Source organism: Arctopsyche grandis, chromosome 1, assembly GCF_051622035.1.
Source record: "Arctopsyche grandis isolate Sample6627 chromosome 1, ASM5162203v2, whole genome shotgun sequence".
NCBI lineage: Eukaryota > Metazoa > Arthropoda > Insecta > Trichoptera > Hydropsychidae > Arctopsyche > Arctopsyche grandis.
In genome coordinates this window covers 32,725,296-32,743,818 of record NC_135355.1, presented here as the reverse complement: position 1 = coordinate 32,743,818, position 18,523 = coordinate 32,725,296, and the positions used below count along the sequence as shown (strand labels likewise).

Here is an 18,523-nt window from a genome sequence, read left to right as displayed (position 1 = left end):
TTAAAGTTTAATTTTATTAAGTTAATTGACATTTAAAAATTTTGGTAATTTCGACATAATTAACAAAGCAATATTGTTTCCAATTCATTTGATTTTTGAACTAAATGACTTTGATACCATGGGACTTTTTGACCATGGGGATTTTTGAACTATAAAACTTTGGCACCTTAAGATTTTCGAACCATGAAATTTTTGGACCATAGGATTTTTATACCATGGAATTTTTGGACCAAGGTATATTTGGATCAAAGGACTTTCTTTCTCTTTCCTATTTTTATTTGTATACAAATTATAATCTTTGGGAAAAGAAGAAATCAAAGTAATTTCAAATCTTAATTTCAAATTATATTGGTCTTTTATTGTATGTAATAGGCTTTGTCGGTATACAATGTTTGCCACAAATGTTGTTTCTTAGCCATACAACATATTATTTGATCGGGCAAATTACCGTTGTCTTTTGATATCCCAAAAATTTAATTTTTGTATTTGTTAAGATGTTTTGTATTTGATAAGATCGGAATTCTTCTCATTTATTGATTAAGATTTCATAATATGTATCATTTATCTACCATAAAATGAGATCAAGGTTTAATATAGAAATAAAATATACACTGTTTAAATTTTTAATAATTAATTCATTTTTCAACAATTAACATCAAATTTTAAAAACTTACACGGTTTCAATACATTATAATATATATAATATTTCGTGAGGCATCCTAATAAATTAAATATTTCTCTCTTATATGATTTGCTTACACGAGCTAAATATTTGGTCTATTAACGTTTCATCTAGTTTAATAATTATCATACATAAATTGATATTAATATATTATTTCTATGTAATGAGCGATATATAATAATATATGAAGTTGAAGTCTACAATAATTATATTATATGTAGTCCGCAATGTTCAATATAGGAACTAGGTACATCCCTACTAAATATGTTTTTCTAAGACGATGAAATACATAAAACACGTTTCAGCTATGTATTGAAATCTGTTAGAAATTATTCAATTCTCATGCATTTTTTTATTTATACATTCAAATTTGATTTAAGCTTATGTTACTATTAGTATTATTATGTAAGTTTATGACTATAAAGCTTAGCATTTTTTATATATTCTATCGGTAAAAAATCGTGTATGTGAGGGGTGTGAAACACTATTTATCCAATTAAAGTGGTGAATTTTAATATTTATATTTACCCACAATTCATTTTGCATCTAGGTATATGTATGTACTTTACTTTTATTTGAATAGGTAAAAAAGTTTATATATTTACATAAAAATAACGAGGAGGTTTTAAACAATCTATAAATTGTGGGTTCACGCTATTTTACATACAAGCTATTCACATAAGTCGTTGGTTTTCCATGGCATACTGCATCAATTTATAATAGTAATACATGAATAATTATTTCGTTTAAAAAGTCTACATATTTGTATTTATTTATACATATATATGTGTGTGTGTGTCACAGACCCTCTATTTCTATTATATTTCAATTCAAACGAAACATGAATAAAACTCTATGTATTAATGAAGAACCTTTCATTGAGAAATATTTTCTAATACATCTATTAAGGTCTAACCGCACTATGCGTCTGCGACACGAACGGCAGCGTGCGGCCAAATATTGTTTGTATGAAATTGTATGAGATATAACGCACTACGCGTCACGCGACAGAGTTGCCTTTTGTATCAACCTTGCCGTGTTGTGTCGTGCTGCAGCAGTCGACGGCCGTATAGTGCGGTCAGACCTTTAAAGCTCAAAAACGAAATATACATATGTATGTATTTATATGGATCAATTAAATAGATAATTATGAAAAAAACAATGAAAGTTTTTATCTATACGATGTAAACATTTTATTATTTCAAATCAAATATGGGAAACTCGGCTAATGTTGCAATATTTTCAATCTTATGCATTAATGAAACGTTTGTTTTCCAAACTTATATGGATAGAGTTTAAATTTTGGACGGGAGAGGGTACAGAAGAGCATATTACTAGCGCAATGGCGTCTATCAAATCGGAGATTAGGCCTTTGGAAACACTCTTGTGTACAATAATTACTATTCTATTATATTATTTCGATACATTAGTCAAGTTTCCCTTATATAATATACATACAATAGATTTAGTTATACAATTTTCCTAACATTGATTACTTTTTTTTAATATTTTATTTAATTTATAATAAATGCTATCAATAAGAAAACAAGAAAAAAATTTAATTGACATTTATTTATTTATTTATCATTAGGCATTTTTCATCAATTTAAATCAATTAGGTGTATGTATATGTAAATTAAAGGACTATGTTTGGCAAAGAACATTATAATAAAAAATAATTAAATTGACCAATCTCCACCAAACCGAAAAAGTATCCAAAAATGTCACATTTGGCACACTAATTTAAATATTATGTTAAAATCAACAAGAGAAGAAACAGTACACACGCATACTAGTATTATGATTAAATGTGAGTGCTTAAACCTCCCAATACATAACTACACATTAGAATTTTATTGTATAATAAATGTATATAAACTATCATTTTATAAATAGGCTAAATATGTATTTTTGACATTATATATGAATATGAATACAAAATACTTCAGAAATGACAACTCTGTCCGACAATGACAATGACGACGACGACGACACAACGTCGCTTAACAATTATACCGATTATTAATATCATATTGTATTATATAAATCATAATTCATTACGAACCAATGCTGCATATGAATAGTGAATTTGTAATGATTCGCCGATAGTTCCTTGTCAGGTATGTAATTGCAATATATATTACGTTATCTTTCCTATGGCACTGTTTACCAAATTTCACTGCACGTTTGTATCTGTTCTTAGAAAGGTACCGCTATTGTGGTGGACATCGAACTACCGTCGTCGTGGCGAACTCCTCGAACTTCTTATCGATGGGCACGCGGTCATCATACAGCGTCGGAGCTTGTAGTATGATACCAGCCGTGCCGGCTAGCACGGCCAGAGTGAAAATCCATAAGAACAATCTATCCAACACCATAGCCACATACTTCCAGTCTTCTTTTACCTGAAACATTCATATTTTTAAGAACAATTTCAATAAAAAATGTCACCTTTTGTGAGTGAAACTTAATTTTTCTTTTATAATTTTACAAAAATTTCAATCAAATGATGATAAATTGATGTACATATTAGGTATATTATATTTTCAATGAATAAAATACACAAAGAAAATTTAAATATTGTACCGGACCAATGAAAAGCGAGTTTTTGTATTCGTATTGTAGAAAAAATGCATTATTTTATATTTAAAACTTTTATTCTAATTCTTTGAGAACACTTTTAATCGAATATAAGTATGTATAATAAAAATAGCTTATAAAAATAATAAAATCTTACAATTCAAATGAAGAATTGAGATTTTCTTTATAAAATTGGCAATTAAGGTCTGTTCATACTTAACAGCACTGCACGGCTTCAGCACTGCACGACTCCGTTTCAAATATGTAATTTTATTACATTTCTATTCATATCTACCGATCACGTCACGGTTACAGCACTTTGGCCGAGTGCAAGGCAAAATCGGCTTACTTATACATTACAGGCCATGACGATACGGCGCAATATTGCTTACGTCGTATTGTCGAGTACTTACAATATGAATGCATACACGTGCATTCGCAGCTACGCGTCAGAATAAAAGTCAGAAAAAATGTTTCGGCGTTTATCGAACGAAAAATTATGTATAATCGCGATGTTGTTGGAAGAAGAAGCTCAAGAAGGCAATAAAAAAGCACGGAGGCGTTTTGATGTGCATCCCATGTTAAAAAATTTAAAAACCGAAGGAGAGTTTTGGACACTGTATAAGTAGCTTGTGGATGATGGACAATTTTTTTTTTATATTTGCGCCAAAACCATGTCGAAAGATTGAACAGTTGTCAACTGTCACTATCGATAATTGGTCCAAAACAGCAAAGCGGCAGACTCATGGCACGTAACTCGCGTGTATATCTCCACGATGGCCAAAAAGACGGATACGATACGTTGACGGATGTTGCTGTAAGGTATGAACAGAAAATGTCGGGTACTGCTGTAAGCCTGCCGTGGCGTAAACGTGACGGTTGGTATGAATATACCCATACAAAATGTACCAAAGAATACTTTTCGTACGGCCGGATACCTGCTGAAGTCGGTTCGTGCCGACTCAGTATAAACAGACGTTAAATTTCTAAGCATTATTATTGATAAGTTTTGAAAATAGTCATGATTTAAGATTACTTTTGTCGAGTCTTCCAGCATTTTAGTGTGCTCAGCAATGAAACGAACGCAGAAGCAAGTTCGATGAACGACAGGTGGACAGTGAGTGTGAGGGAAGGCCGGAGGTCGCAACACCGGACTTGAAGTGCCATCCTCGCCATCGACACCATCGTCTATGTTGGCTTCACATTCAGGTGGTCCGATCACAGGTGGTGGTCCATGGATCTGACAACTGCCTCCGAACGGGCCTCCGTCGCCCAAATTACTGTAAAGTAATAAACCAATGTGACAAAGACTTCCTGAAATCTGTATCGTGTTGGAAAAAAATCAATATGAATTCAACCTGAACTGTGTGAGGTCGTCTTTGGAAGGCGTTCTGCTTGGCATTCTCGGACTGAAGATGTCATCTTCATCCTGAGCAGTCGATTGGTATGGATAAAAGCTAGGCTGTATTTCGTTTCCTCTAACCGATCTTAACATTACACGTCCAGATGAGTATCTGCAAATAAAATAATTAAGAGTAAATACGAATTTCAATATTATTTTCACATTTACATATGTATGTATCAGTGGCGGCTCGTAATAATTTTTAGTGGCGGGGCTGCACTGAAAAGATGTCTAAAAAATGTCACCATAATTGTTCTATCATGTCATAGCAGGACAAAATAAGCACAATTTTTGGCGTACGACCACTTACATGTGGATTTAAGTATTATTGAAAAAAAAACTAGCAGTTTTAAAAATAACTAAAAAACTAGATGAGGGCTCGTACACAACCAATTAAGAGTAACGAAAACGAATAAAGCTGTGATCGTGCGATTCAACTAATCAAATGTAAGATCAAGCGCGCGAAATCTTACACAAACTGACAGATGAATGTTGTTTAACAGGCGAAGGCTGCCGACTATCCAGCCCAAAACGGCAGAGTGAGTGAAAGAGAAAGAGCTATTTGCAGTTGCAAATAGCTCTTTCTCTTTCTCGTTCCGAAACTCCGGGCTGCGTGGCGTTCTGGGCGGCGCTGTAAAACTTTACAGCCAATACAGCAACATTTTAATTCATCTGTCACCATACAAGTTAGTGGGGTCTTCGAAACGGTCAAAATTACTTAAAATATCACCCTTTTGGATATGGGTGATATTGTAAGTAATATTAAGTCTATCGAAGGCCCCAATAGTTCGTCCATCCAACTAATAAAAAAATATCATTAATAAATAAAATATTAAATGTATTATTAAACATATCTTTTAGAATTTTATAGGAGGGGCTGCAACCCGGCAGCCCATTAGGACGAGCCGCCACTGGTATATATGTACATATTTAATAGTAGAATGCTACTAGTTTGTATTGGACAGGAGCACTATCAAATACCCAAACGACTCTCAGTAATGATACAAGGTTCTTTTTAATTATTAAATCTAAATTACTGTCCACCAATTGTAACGTCTTATCTATTTTTATTTATTTATTTATTTACATACATATTTTTATTTTATTTTATTGTTACAATCAATATACACTCGTCATTACAGATCGCTCCAATGCGACGGGTGTACGATAACGAAATACAGAATACATATACAATCAGAATACACAGCATATAACAATTAATTATATAACAATTGATCAGAAATAATAATTATAGAGACATCTATGGATTATTTTTTTAGATTTTGTGTACAATTTTTTATACATATAATAAATACGAAATTAAGAGATGTCTATAGAGATATCTATAGATTTCAGATTACTGTGCATAATTATTACAAATTATACACAGACAGATTTTTTTTGTGACAACAGGTAATGATCTAATACCAATTTTTCAGGAACCGTTTCAGCAATGATCGGATAAAATTGGCAAACTCTGATAGAGAAACGATCGCTTTGGAGTCACAAAACCCCCCAAATGTATGTATGTATGTATATGTATGTATATACCAGGAAGGCCTAACAGGTAGATCCCAATGCACCTTCCTGGCCAATTACAATAAATGCAGCATTTTTATTACATATGTTGCTGAATTACGAGACACTGAAAACTGCAAATTAACGAGACATCTATGAATTTAAACTTGCACATAAATCATACTCAAATAGTGGTAACATAGTAGGTAGGATGATTTTTAGTCAATTTTAATGGAGGAACCGCTTCAACAATGAAATCATATACATTGGAAAATTGTCATAGGAAACGATCGACTTGGAGTCACAAATATCCAAGCCTGATCAGCAACATTAAAGATTATACTCAGAATAAATCCTTTTCATTTGAGGTCAACTCACATGATCGAACTCGGTGACCTTTTGATGCTAGGCAAAAGCCCAAACACCGAGCCATGCTTATATAGTTTGGTCTATTTGTAAAATCTAATCATGCATGTTTGGATATTATAAACATATTATGTATGTACATATTTTCAAAGCATAGTCATTTGCAGTATAATGATGGGAGATTGAGATCCAATTGCTTACATAAAAATGTTATATTTGGTATTTGAACCGAAGAAGAATTTCTGTTTAGATACATTTTCATCCAACAAAAGACTTCAAAGCAAATTCCCCGCAAAACTTCAAAGAGAACAAGTTGCAAATACATATGAATATGTAAACGTGCATAGACTTTTGATTATTTTAATAGTTTATTAATAGTTGTGTACCATTGTGGCTTTACAGGAAGAACCTAATGCGCCACAGTGGCCTACATTTAACAAAGATATAAATACAAGTAAAATAAGTAAAAAACAGAAAAATTAAAAAGCAGAATACATGGTAAAATAAAATAATAAAAAAATAACAAAAGGAAAATAACAATACAATTAAAATAGTACATAAAAATGTACAAAGGAGAAAGAAAAAGTAAAACAAATAAAACAAAATATGAATAAAAAAATAAAATCACAGCGAGGCCCAAATGGAAGAGAGTAGATTAGATTCCACTCATACATCACATTCAAATTAAGAAAGTAATGATGAGTGCAGGTTACCAGATAGATATGTTAAAATAATATCCGATAATCTACGCTCACCGAGGTGGAAAATATCGCATTCAGGGACGGCAGCAATGATTTCATTGATAAGTCGAATAGCTCTAGGTATAGGAGCCATTCGAAAAAGAACTGTGCGAGCAGAAGGTACAACCATTAAATATTGATATTTGAAGAATATTTGAATATAAAATTAGATTAATTATGTGGATATAATTGGTGGATTTTATAATTTTAATTGCATAATTTTTAGTAAAATTAATAAAATTAGGTTATAACTTTATCTTAAGTTTTCAAAACAAATGCTATTATCAAGCTCATTAATTTAATATTCATCAAATTATGATATCTACCACGCACATAATTATTAGGTACATAAAGTCCCAATTGTTCCAGCAACAACGGGCATGACTTATTACCACGCAGTAGCTGGAGAACGAAACGAATTAACGAGAAGTTTCTCCGAAGTTCAAGGGAATTATACCCAAGCATGCCGAAAAGGAAAGGAGTAGGATAGAGATATGGGTAATATCCAAACTCTTTCTTATATAGAAAACGAAGAAATGCTTTTTGCACTTTTTCGATAATAAGAGAGTAGTTTGCTTCATGCGGATTCCACACAATCACATTATACTCTAGCTTACTTCTAACAAGCGAGTTGAAAAGCAAGCGAGAAGACATGGGGTTGGAGAATAATCTAGCATATCTCAAGACAAATCCAAGTCGACGAAAGGAAACGTCAGCGACTGTCTTGATGTGGTTGTGAAAGGTGAAAAGTGAATTTTGAAGTGAGTAAGCATCTGTATTCTGTATTTGAAGTGAGTAAGCATCTGTATAAACATTAAATTATATTCGATTCGGTTGAATTGGGTCGTACAAATGATATCATTGGTAGAAATGGAATTTTTTCCACGTTCTTTTTCAGTCTAGGTATAGAGTCAGGCAGACGTACAGGCATTGATATTGGAATACGAAGGCGTAAGATTCGGCCTGTCTCTTTTGATTGACGTACAGATAAGCGAATAATGTGGGGGTGGAAAGAAAGGTGTTATCAGCGCCCGCCGCAACAACATACCAACCTGAAACGCCTGAAATTTCCTGGCATTTCAACGAATTTCACTCGGAAGAAAACAATATGAATTATTTCAACACGTGTGCCGTCCAAATCCTTTCATTTACCTGTGTTTCAATTTCAATTTCGTCGGCGACGGAAATGAATTCCATTCACCTTGCAGACGGCATTAATAAATCAAATACATCCATGTATAAAATATAACATGAGAGAACTCTCTCGATTGAAAGACACCTTCAGAATTGTGAGCATTTAGATTCATTGATTTAATTTATATTCAATTTCATTTACGAAAGCACTATAGCTTCGTATAATTGACTTGTTTCAATGGCGACCTAAAGGACTTCATAATGTAACATAACACAAAAGAAAAAGGAATTTATCAAAAGTGAAGATCACACCTATTCATCATCGATGCGGTGCAAACGATCGAAAAGCGCCAGACAGACTGAACCACAGATTAACGACACGTGTACCTTATGCGTGCGCACTGCTCGCACTTCCCGAAGTCCCGACATACCTACCCTGTATACGTTCTGTGCTTCTGATGCTTTAGTTCCGAATTTTGCCTTATTAAATTATTAAAAACTCGCCAGAAAGATCCAACTCAATTTTAATAATTACCATTGTAATAATTGCATCTGTGCACATCGAAAGGTTACTCGTCATCTGATGTGCAATTTTTCATTCGTGATGTCGAGAATTGCGTTTCAATCAGCCATCCAGTTAATCTGTGGTTCAATCTGTCTGGCGCTTTTCGATCATTTGCACCAAACCCAAAAACTCGCAAATAACGAGACATCTATGAATTGTGCATACATTTTATTGTACATTAATCATACTCAAATAGTGGTGACATAGTAGGTAGGAAGGTTTTTAGTCAATTTTTTATCGGGAACCGTTTCAACAATGAAATCAAAGAAATCGGCAAATTCTGATAGGAAACGATCAACCTGGAGTCATAAATATCCAGGTCTGACCAGCAGCACTACAGATATACTCAGAAAAATTCTTTTCAATCGAGGTCAGCTCATGGGATTGAACCCGGCGCCTCTCGGTTTTAGGAAGAAGATTAACGACCGAGCTATGCTGCTTGCTTGAGAAATGTCTCTGAGCATTTAGCGCCATCTATTGAAAATTTATTTAATTAATTAATTATTTTTTCTATTGTTTATATGTAGTTAGGTAGGTAGTTTTTACCAGCTTTTTTCATATTAAACAATTAAATATAAATATTAAATTAGATTTATTTAATAGGTATTTGAAAAAAATTCGACCGCGTGCGGATCGAACACAGGATCGACACATTTTATTTTTATTTTTATTTAATAACGTAATATGCCAAAACCCATGCGATGAATTTCATCCGGTACAACACTAGTCGTACTTGATAAAGTAAATTTTTATTTTTATTTCCACACGGTCAACTATTGGTCAACCTTTTGGGCGAAACTACGAGTATAATATGGGTCTGCGTTCTAGTGTGTGTTTTAACCCTTTAAAACGAATGTGCTGTTGCCTGTTTGCGCATTGTCTGTCTGAAGAAGATTAATTGCTCTTTGTGATTCGAACTTTGCACTCGAGCAATAAAAGTGCTAGTTTTCATTTATATTTTCAAGGAAAATTAGGTGCCAATCATGGAAAGACCGATTACGTATATACATACATACATAATTTCATATATATCATAGTTCGGACAAATTGATTTCCAGTCATTGTATTACTATGTATGTATGTTCATATACATATTTTGGAATCTATTTGTATATCACATCTATCTATCGATTGAATTGTTCACAGTGTACCGAAAAGCTTTCAATACTAATCATTTAACAAAACGACATTGAATTTTGTTTTAAGATTTTGACTATATGAAAAAAAATTTATTATATTATTTTAAAATCAATTAATTTTTTTTTGTCATCAAAAAAATCGTTATTTAGTACAGTATATTTTAATTGAAAAATTTGAATAAAATAAGATGGGAAAATAATAAAAGCTCTTAAAAAAGCGAACGATTCCAACTACGATTTCGCATTTATTTTTGTATATGTTAATATTGAATTACTAATTAACGTGAAGGATTCACGTTTGCGATGACAGTGATTCACCTGATGTATGCAAATCTGAGACGTAGCGCTTCTATCTTTGTCTTTTTGTCGTTGTTGACATTAGAGAAGAGACTAACAAGGAATGAAATCCAAATAAAAGTGATGGAAAATGTGTTTGAATAAGCCCGACAGGCAGTGGTGGATCAAGTAAATGGGGGACCCCAACAGCATTTGAAATTTGAGGCCCTCCCTTTAGAAAAAATAAATTATCATCATTTTTTACCATGCTTTTCATATATATATATATATATATATATATATATATATATATATATATATATACCATATTTTTTTTATTTATTTACTATACATATTATGTACTTGAAACAATAACAGTTTTTGGAATAAAATAAGTACTATTTTAAAATACCATATAAAATAGGTATTAATTTAATTTTTTCTTTGCTTACGAACGTATTGTTGACAATAATAATAATTTGTAAGTTGTAAATTTTGGCAGAAAAGGCCCATTTCAGGGCCCCCAAAATTCAGGGTCCCCAAGCGCGCGTTTATTTTCATGTATGATAAACCGCCGCTGCAGACTGGTTTAAGTTGAAAATGATAATGAATTGAAATCCTTAATGTCATTTTTATTTCGACAAGTTCTCCTACATTTATTCAAACACCGTTATCGGTCACTGTCAAGCAAGGATACAATTTTACCGAAAATGGTCAAAGAGTCGTTTTGGTATAGATCACTGTCAAATAAGGATAAATACTACCATACAATTTCAAGGAAATAAGTTGAGAGTGTCAATTTTAGGCCAAGCGTCCCAGAACGTGCCATGCATCCCTGCCATGAACGTTAGATTTTTTCTATACGTTTAAAACTATCTAAAAAAAAAACACACGTGCCACATGCACCTGTGTAATTTCACCTTAACCACGCATTTTTCAGATTTTATCCAACCATCTTCGCTGTGGCTCTTCCTTGCACCCTTTTACATTATCTCAGTTAACTTTCGAGCCCTTTTTCGTCCATCTATCGTCCATTCTTCTAGCTACGTGACGCGCCTATTGCCATTTCAATCTCTTTACCTCACCTCTGTCCTACTTTTAACCCACGTATTCCGTTTCCTGTCTCATCCCGTTTTGACAAGCATACAGCATACTTCTTTGAGTGCATTGGAATTTGTATAACATTTTGGTAGCACGCACGGCTCAATGTTTAGCACCAAGTGATCAGTGGGTTCGATCCGCTATACTGCTGGTTAGATTTGGAGGTATTTGTGACTCCAAATCGATCGTTTCTTATCAGAGATAATAGAAACATGCCTATGGTGGATATATGTAAATAACATATTAAAAAATAATTTCTCTAGTGCCATTATTGAGGAAGAGAGAAGTCTAATAAGTTTGTATGGACAAGGCTCTTAACTCAGCATTCGAGGGTGCGAGTTGTCTCAATGTTTAGCACCAAGTGATCAGTGGGTTCGATCCGCTATACTGCTGGTTAGATTTGGGGGTATTTGTGACTCCAAATCGATCGTTTCTTATCAGAGTTTGCCAATTTTATCTGATCATTGTTGAAACGGTTCCTCAAAATTGGCAAAAAAACTTCCTTATCTTTCCTGTTGTCACAAATCTTCTGTATTTATTGTATGTACAATTTGTAAAAAATATGTACAAATCTAAAATCCATAGATGTCTCAATGGATTAATTATTTAATTAATTAATGAATTAATTGTTATTTCATGTTCTTCAGCTTCTGGAAATACAGTGATTTATGTAATAACTAGCTGAACCTGGCATGCGTTGTAATGCCACAATAGCGCATGCAATTAATGTTCCCGTTCCCATTTGTCGGAAAAACGCAGACAGCGAATATATTTGAAATAATTCAATTGTTTGTTTATTTTACCTAACAACGCAGGTCACGACATGAAAAAATTTGAAATTATTGCGTTGCAATTACACTTACTCCCATTTTTCCCGTTTCCGTTCCCGTTTTTGGGTGATTTTTTTTCACAGTAATCTTCCCGAACATGCATACAACAAATACTGAAAGTTTCTGCATGCGTTGCAATGCCACAATAACGCATGCAATTCCCGTTCCGTTTTTGTTCTCGTTCCCTTTCCCGTTCTCGTTCCCGTTCCCGATCCCGTTCCCGTTCCCGTTCCCATTTTTCGGAACAACGCAGGCAGCGAACACTCTGGTCGTGACACGAAAACATTTGAAATTATAGCGAATGACACTCATTCCCGTTTTTCCCTTTTCATTTCCCGTTTTATCCCGTTTTTTTTCACAGTAATCTTTCCGGACATGCATACAACAAATCCTGAAAGTTCCATCGGAATCGCTTCGGTGGCCTATTCGAGACACACACACACACACACACACACACAGACATTCATTTTTATATATATAGATAAAATGCTGCATTGTTTGTAATTAGTTATCCAGAAAGGCGCATTGGGGTCTTCCTGACGAGCCTTCCTTTATCTATGTAAAATAAAATAAAATATTATATATTAGGTCGTCCCGGAATAAATGTCGTTTTTCATAGTAAAATTCAATCCTAATTTTTTAATTATTTATAATTCATCAAGATTTTAATTATTTATAATTCATTGGATTTGCGATAATTCATCAAGAGTCAAAATTGGATTTGCTTCGATATCCGCCTTTAGAGATGCTTAAGGGCGCGATCACACAGCGACGGAGCGGTATGCTGTACGCGGGATATATTTTTTTAGATAGTTTTAAACACATAAAAAAAATACGCTCATACCCGGTATGATACGCCGGATCTTGCGGGATCGTGCGGGATTGGAGCGGTCTCGTTGAAATTCTATAGAATTGTTTATACTAACTTGAAGGTGATATATACCAATTCATCGACCCTCGGACGACGCTTGACAGTGATCTTGACCGTCCACTTCGAGGCTCGTCATCCAAGCTGAGATTGCCCGATTGAAATTTCTAAAACCAACGTTGGCACTTCCTTACATCCAGTATATCGCCGTATATGTCGCAAATGAATTTTGAAGCCTCTACGGCACTTTTTTTCGCGTGAAACAATAACATACTGCTCTTTAAATGAGCCTCTGATGGACATGACTCTATCATTTTTTGTGGATGTGGTAGACAAAAGATTTTTTTGTTCAAAAGGAACGCAACAAATACAGAAGAAGAAAAAAAAACACAAGACACGTCTTCACTTGTCAACGAACTATAAGAGATCGAGTCAAATAATTTGCATATTACAAAAACGGCATTAATTCCGGCAATACCTAATACATATGTACATTAGATAATATAATTTTAATGCTGAAGTTGGTGGATTTGTCTGAAAGTTTTTCATGCAAAATATAAAGGGTATCATCAAACGAATTTTCGCAAGCATCACACGGACCCGAAGGTGAACGAAGGTGGGTTCGTTATCAAAACTTGGCATGCTAGGGGTTAATGTGTAACGTGTAGCCCCTCGGGCACTTATCTGACTTGACCGAGCCCCGGCTTTAACGTCGACCGACCTCCTGAGCCAAGATAAAGGCCGACTTTTGCACGCAGCACTCGCCCTGGGGTGGGGAATACCCGCACAAGAATAATGCCGATGCGATTTTAAACTGGGAGTTGGAGTTTTATTACATATCCTGATTTACGAACGGTTAACTCGGGGGCAGTGGCGATAAGGAGTGAGCCGCCCGGCCGCCCGTCCGCGCTCAAAGGGTTAAGACTCGAAAATTTATCCACTGGCTGGATGGGGTTTATGTGTTCGTACAATACAAAAGTATATATATATATATATATATATATATATATATATATATATATATATATATATATATATATATATATATGTATTATACATGGTACATTTACGGTTAGCGGTACACGTTGCCCGTGATAAGGAAAATCTTAGAGGGGAAAAAGTTGGCTGAAAATATCTCACCGATAGATATATGTATATGTATGTAATACATATGTACATAAATGTAATATAATGTATACTTCTAAGAATTACAAAAAAATGATATACCTATTATGAAAAATGACGATAGAAATATTCTTAATTTTGAATTAAATAAATAAAATTGGTAATTAAGAGGGCTGGACCCAGTGCCGGCCTTACACCCGATGGCGCCCTCGGGCAATTTCTTCTAAACACCCTTAGAAAGAACTTTCGCCTTTGGCGTTCTAATCTAAAATTTTGAATGGCTTTTGGCGCTCTAATTTTAAATTTTTAAGCGCCTTTGACGCATCGTTCGGCGCCCTAACTTATTTGACGCCGGCTGACCCAGCCCCCCCTAAAACCGGCACTGGCTGGACCCCAACGCTTTGTCCATACAAACGTATTAGAGAAATGATTTTTTAATATGCTATGGATATCCACCGTAGGCATGTTTATATATACATATATATATATATATATATATATATATATATATATATATATATATATATATATATATATATATTTTTTTTTTTGATTAATTGATTTTTGATTTTTTGATAAATCAAAAAATAAAAAAAAAATAGAAACATGCTTATGGTGGATATATGTAAATAACATATTAAAAAATAATTTCTCTAGTGCCACTATTGAGGAAGAGAGAAGTCTAATAAGTTTGTATGGACAAGGCTCTTAACTCAGCATTCGAGGGTGCGAGTTGTCTCAATGTTTAGCACCAAGTGATCAGTGGGTTCGAGCCGCTATACTGCAGGCTAGATTTGGGGGTATTTGTGACTCCAAATGAAGATGAATCATGTGAAAATTCGAACTCGAGATTTTGACTGAATCGTTTTCATGATCTAGATGAAATGTGTATGTGTATGTGTATTTTGGGGATTTTTTGAACACCGTTAGTTCTATCAAACTGAAACTTAGTATCGGTCACTGAAATACTTATCGATATAACCTAAATTTTTTTCAAATTTTTAAGTTGACCGGAAATGGTACCTGCCCTTAGAGGCGTCCTCTTTTTTATGTTTTTGAATTCAATTACCTCCCAATACGCTAATCAGATTGAAATTTTTTATGTTTTTCTCAGAAAACTTTTGGTTTATTGAAATTTCATATATAGAAGTTAAAGCTTAATAAAAAGTTATTTATAAAATTTGGGAAGCATCCGTCAACCAGAAGTGGCAGTTTACTCTTGTTCAATTTTTCTTCCACTATTTTTATCGACCCCTTAAACAAAAAATTGTATAATTTTTGTATCAATGTGATGAAAATAAAAAAAAATCACTAAAGTGGGATTTTTTCCTCTTAGAAAAGTCAAAAATGTTGTGACCACGATTCTTTCCACAACCCTGAACGTATCAAGCTGAAAATTTATACTTGTATTCTTTAATATTGGCAAACTCTGATAAGAAACGATCGAGCTGGAGTCACAATCCAAGGCCTGGCCAGCAGCGGGACTCTAGTGGGACTCAGACCACTAGAGTCTTGAAAACATAATATGCTAACCACCAGTCCACGCCGCTGGTTACTAGAATAAATGTAAATACTACCTAACGGTAATTTAATTGAACAATGTATGTATGTGCATTAACTTTATTTAATTTTTTTGATATAAGTTTTAAGAAATTATTCGTTTATGCGAATATAAATAAAAAAAATATAATGCATCAGATGATATTGATGTTTCATCGCTAGTTAAATATAATTACATTCAGTACGACATGTTTTCATTGCGAATGTTTTCATAAGAACGTTGCTCGAAATTCATGTGTTATTTCCGATAATATTTGCCCGGCATATGTATGTAGATTATTCTGTATAAATTATATAATTTAAATATTATATTTTTGATTTGAGTAGGCTTAAACAAATAACGTTGCTAATGCTTCACTTTATAAATGCTTTACTTTGCAAATGATTTTTGGCAAAATTTACTATTTTATTTTAGTGAAATGTTTACCAATGACTATTTACCATTTATATATGTATATTTTATACGATTATAGGTTCGTTTATATTATCTAGAATTGCACGTCAAAAGCTCGGCACAGTACTGCACGTAAACGACTATTCTATTCGTGCTATACAGCACCGCCCGTTTTCGACACGTCCATACTTATTTTGGGTGAGTGCAAGGCAAAATCGGCTTACATATACATACATTTCAGAGTGCGACTATACGGCACAATTTTGCTTGCATCATCGAGTCAATATTGTCACAATATGACATTACCGAGAATATTCATGCGCACTTTAGTTAGTACGATGGCACTCACTAATATGACTTTATGCCATGCGTTCATATTTCCACAGAGGCCAAATAAAACTGGTTCTGCTTGATACGTTTCGGTGACATGTACTGCTGTATAATATGAATAAATCGTATCGGTTACTGCTATTACGGATACGCTACGTACACTTTACGGAAGATATGAATGTGTCCATATATGTAGAATGTACTCAAGAATATTTTTCATACTGATGCTTACGCGCAGATGCCGGTTTGAGCTGTACTGGTTAATACCACATAATATTGTTTGAGAAATAAAACGTAACATTTGATAATTGAAAAGCACCAAGAAAGTTATTTATAGACGATGGCAAAAGGTGGGTTTCCAGTTTATGATAAGACGGCAAAAGTATCGATAAATAATAGGAACGTCGCAATTTCTCTTGGCACGTCCCATTTACAAATAATGTGCGGAAACTTGCGAGGTTCTTGAATCATTAGTTTGGAAACTTTCGAAGCTCGGAACAAACAAAACCCCTTTCGCTTCCGAATAATACAGTTTAATGTTAACTCTTAACTTACTACACAGACGCACGCAGCCCTGTGGATGAGAGGATATACATATAGTCTGCCCTTTGTGTTATTATAACGCATATATATGTACCATATGTATGTATATGTATGTACTATAATATAATATAAATCTAGCAAATTACTCCTACTGCCTCTTCGCTCTATAATTCACTTCGTATCAGACGTCACGTCACAATAAGTAATATCACATCAATAAATCATACATTATATGTTATATGGGACAAAAGTAGGATTGATACATGGTCAGAATTATTTCACCGTCTTATTCTATCGAATACTCGGATAGATATATTTTTGAATGTACACATGTACATAGCCAGGGCTGGCTTATATGTACATATGTACTGGGCGCTGGGCGCCGTAGCATGCGAAGGGGCGCCGTAATTTTTTATCGATTATGAAATTGAAAAAATAATTGGCTTTCATTTTCTATTCAACTTAATTTTTCTACTCGAAGTGACAATACTGAATATAAAATATTATAGTTTACCGGGAACGTAGGAAGTCGACTGGCAAATATCAACGACTCACGAATAAAATGTGTCAAATAATATACTGTCGCGCGTACAAATGGTTACTTGAAATTATATTTTAATAAAATACTGCTGAAATGTTACGAAAGACGTCAGCACTCATAGGATTAATGAGATATCGAAAAAAAATTGAAGAAAAAGATTTTTATTGGAAAATAAATATAACTCAAATTCTTTATTGAAAGAATCTTAAAAGTAGGGCAACCACTACGTAACATATATTTGACAAGATAAGAGCGTGCTTGAAGCAGACAAGAAGTTTCTAAAGAATATGTTCAGATCCATTGTCGATATTATATATGTATGTATGTAGTACTAATGGTACTACCCGGCTTCGCTCGGTTCCACTTTTGACGATCTTTTCCGTTTTAGCACTGATATAATAAAAGTACCTTGAAACGGAAATGCAGTCTAATAGTGGAAATACCGTCGAAATATGAAAAAAAATAATATTATTTAACGTCTGACCAATCACAAACGTCTTTGACCAATCCAGCCAATCAGACACGACTTTGCCGACAGCCAATCAGAAACGAATTACAAACGCCGTTTTGGTTTTATATATAAGATTCCCAAACGCTAACATGATAAGAATGTATGGAAATTTGGAATATTATTGGCTAGATATTTTTTAAAAATGTACTTACAATTTGATTATATTATTGAATATTAAAAATTATTAGGTTGCATTGTATGTATGTAGCCGATTTTTATGTCGATTATTTTCAAACTTCTTCCATTTAAATATAAATGATGTTCCTAACCACATCTCATAACACATGCAAAACAAGTCACGTATAATTTTTGCATGTA

The 18,523-nt window shown here is 33.6% G+C and overlaps 1 protein-coding gene across 5 annotated transcripts in view; it reads right to left on the bottom strand.

Moving 5' to 3' along the window:
- Positions 1–2,895: 2,895 nt before the first annotated feature.
- The window catches only part of nAChRalpha4 (nicotinic acetylcholine receptor alpha4), a 315,893-nt gene continuing 300,265 nt past the window's right edge, over positions 2,896–18,523 (bottom strand). For 2 of the 5 annotated variants that reach the window (XM_077428337.1, XM_077428345.1), the window contains 3 exons: positions 4,621–4,776; positions 4,299–4,542; positions 2,896–3,087 (listed from right to left, as the gene is read on the bottom strand). In XM_077428337.1, the coding sequence (XP_077284463.1) occupies positions 2,896–3,087; positions 4,299–4,542; positions 4,621–4,776 (592 nt within the window). The remainder of the gene's footprint in view (positions 3,088–4,298; positions 4,543–4,620; positions 4,777–18,523) is intronic. The other 3 variants (XM_077428362.1, XM_077428354.1, XM_077428370.1) reach the window with 3 other exon arrangements.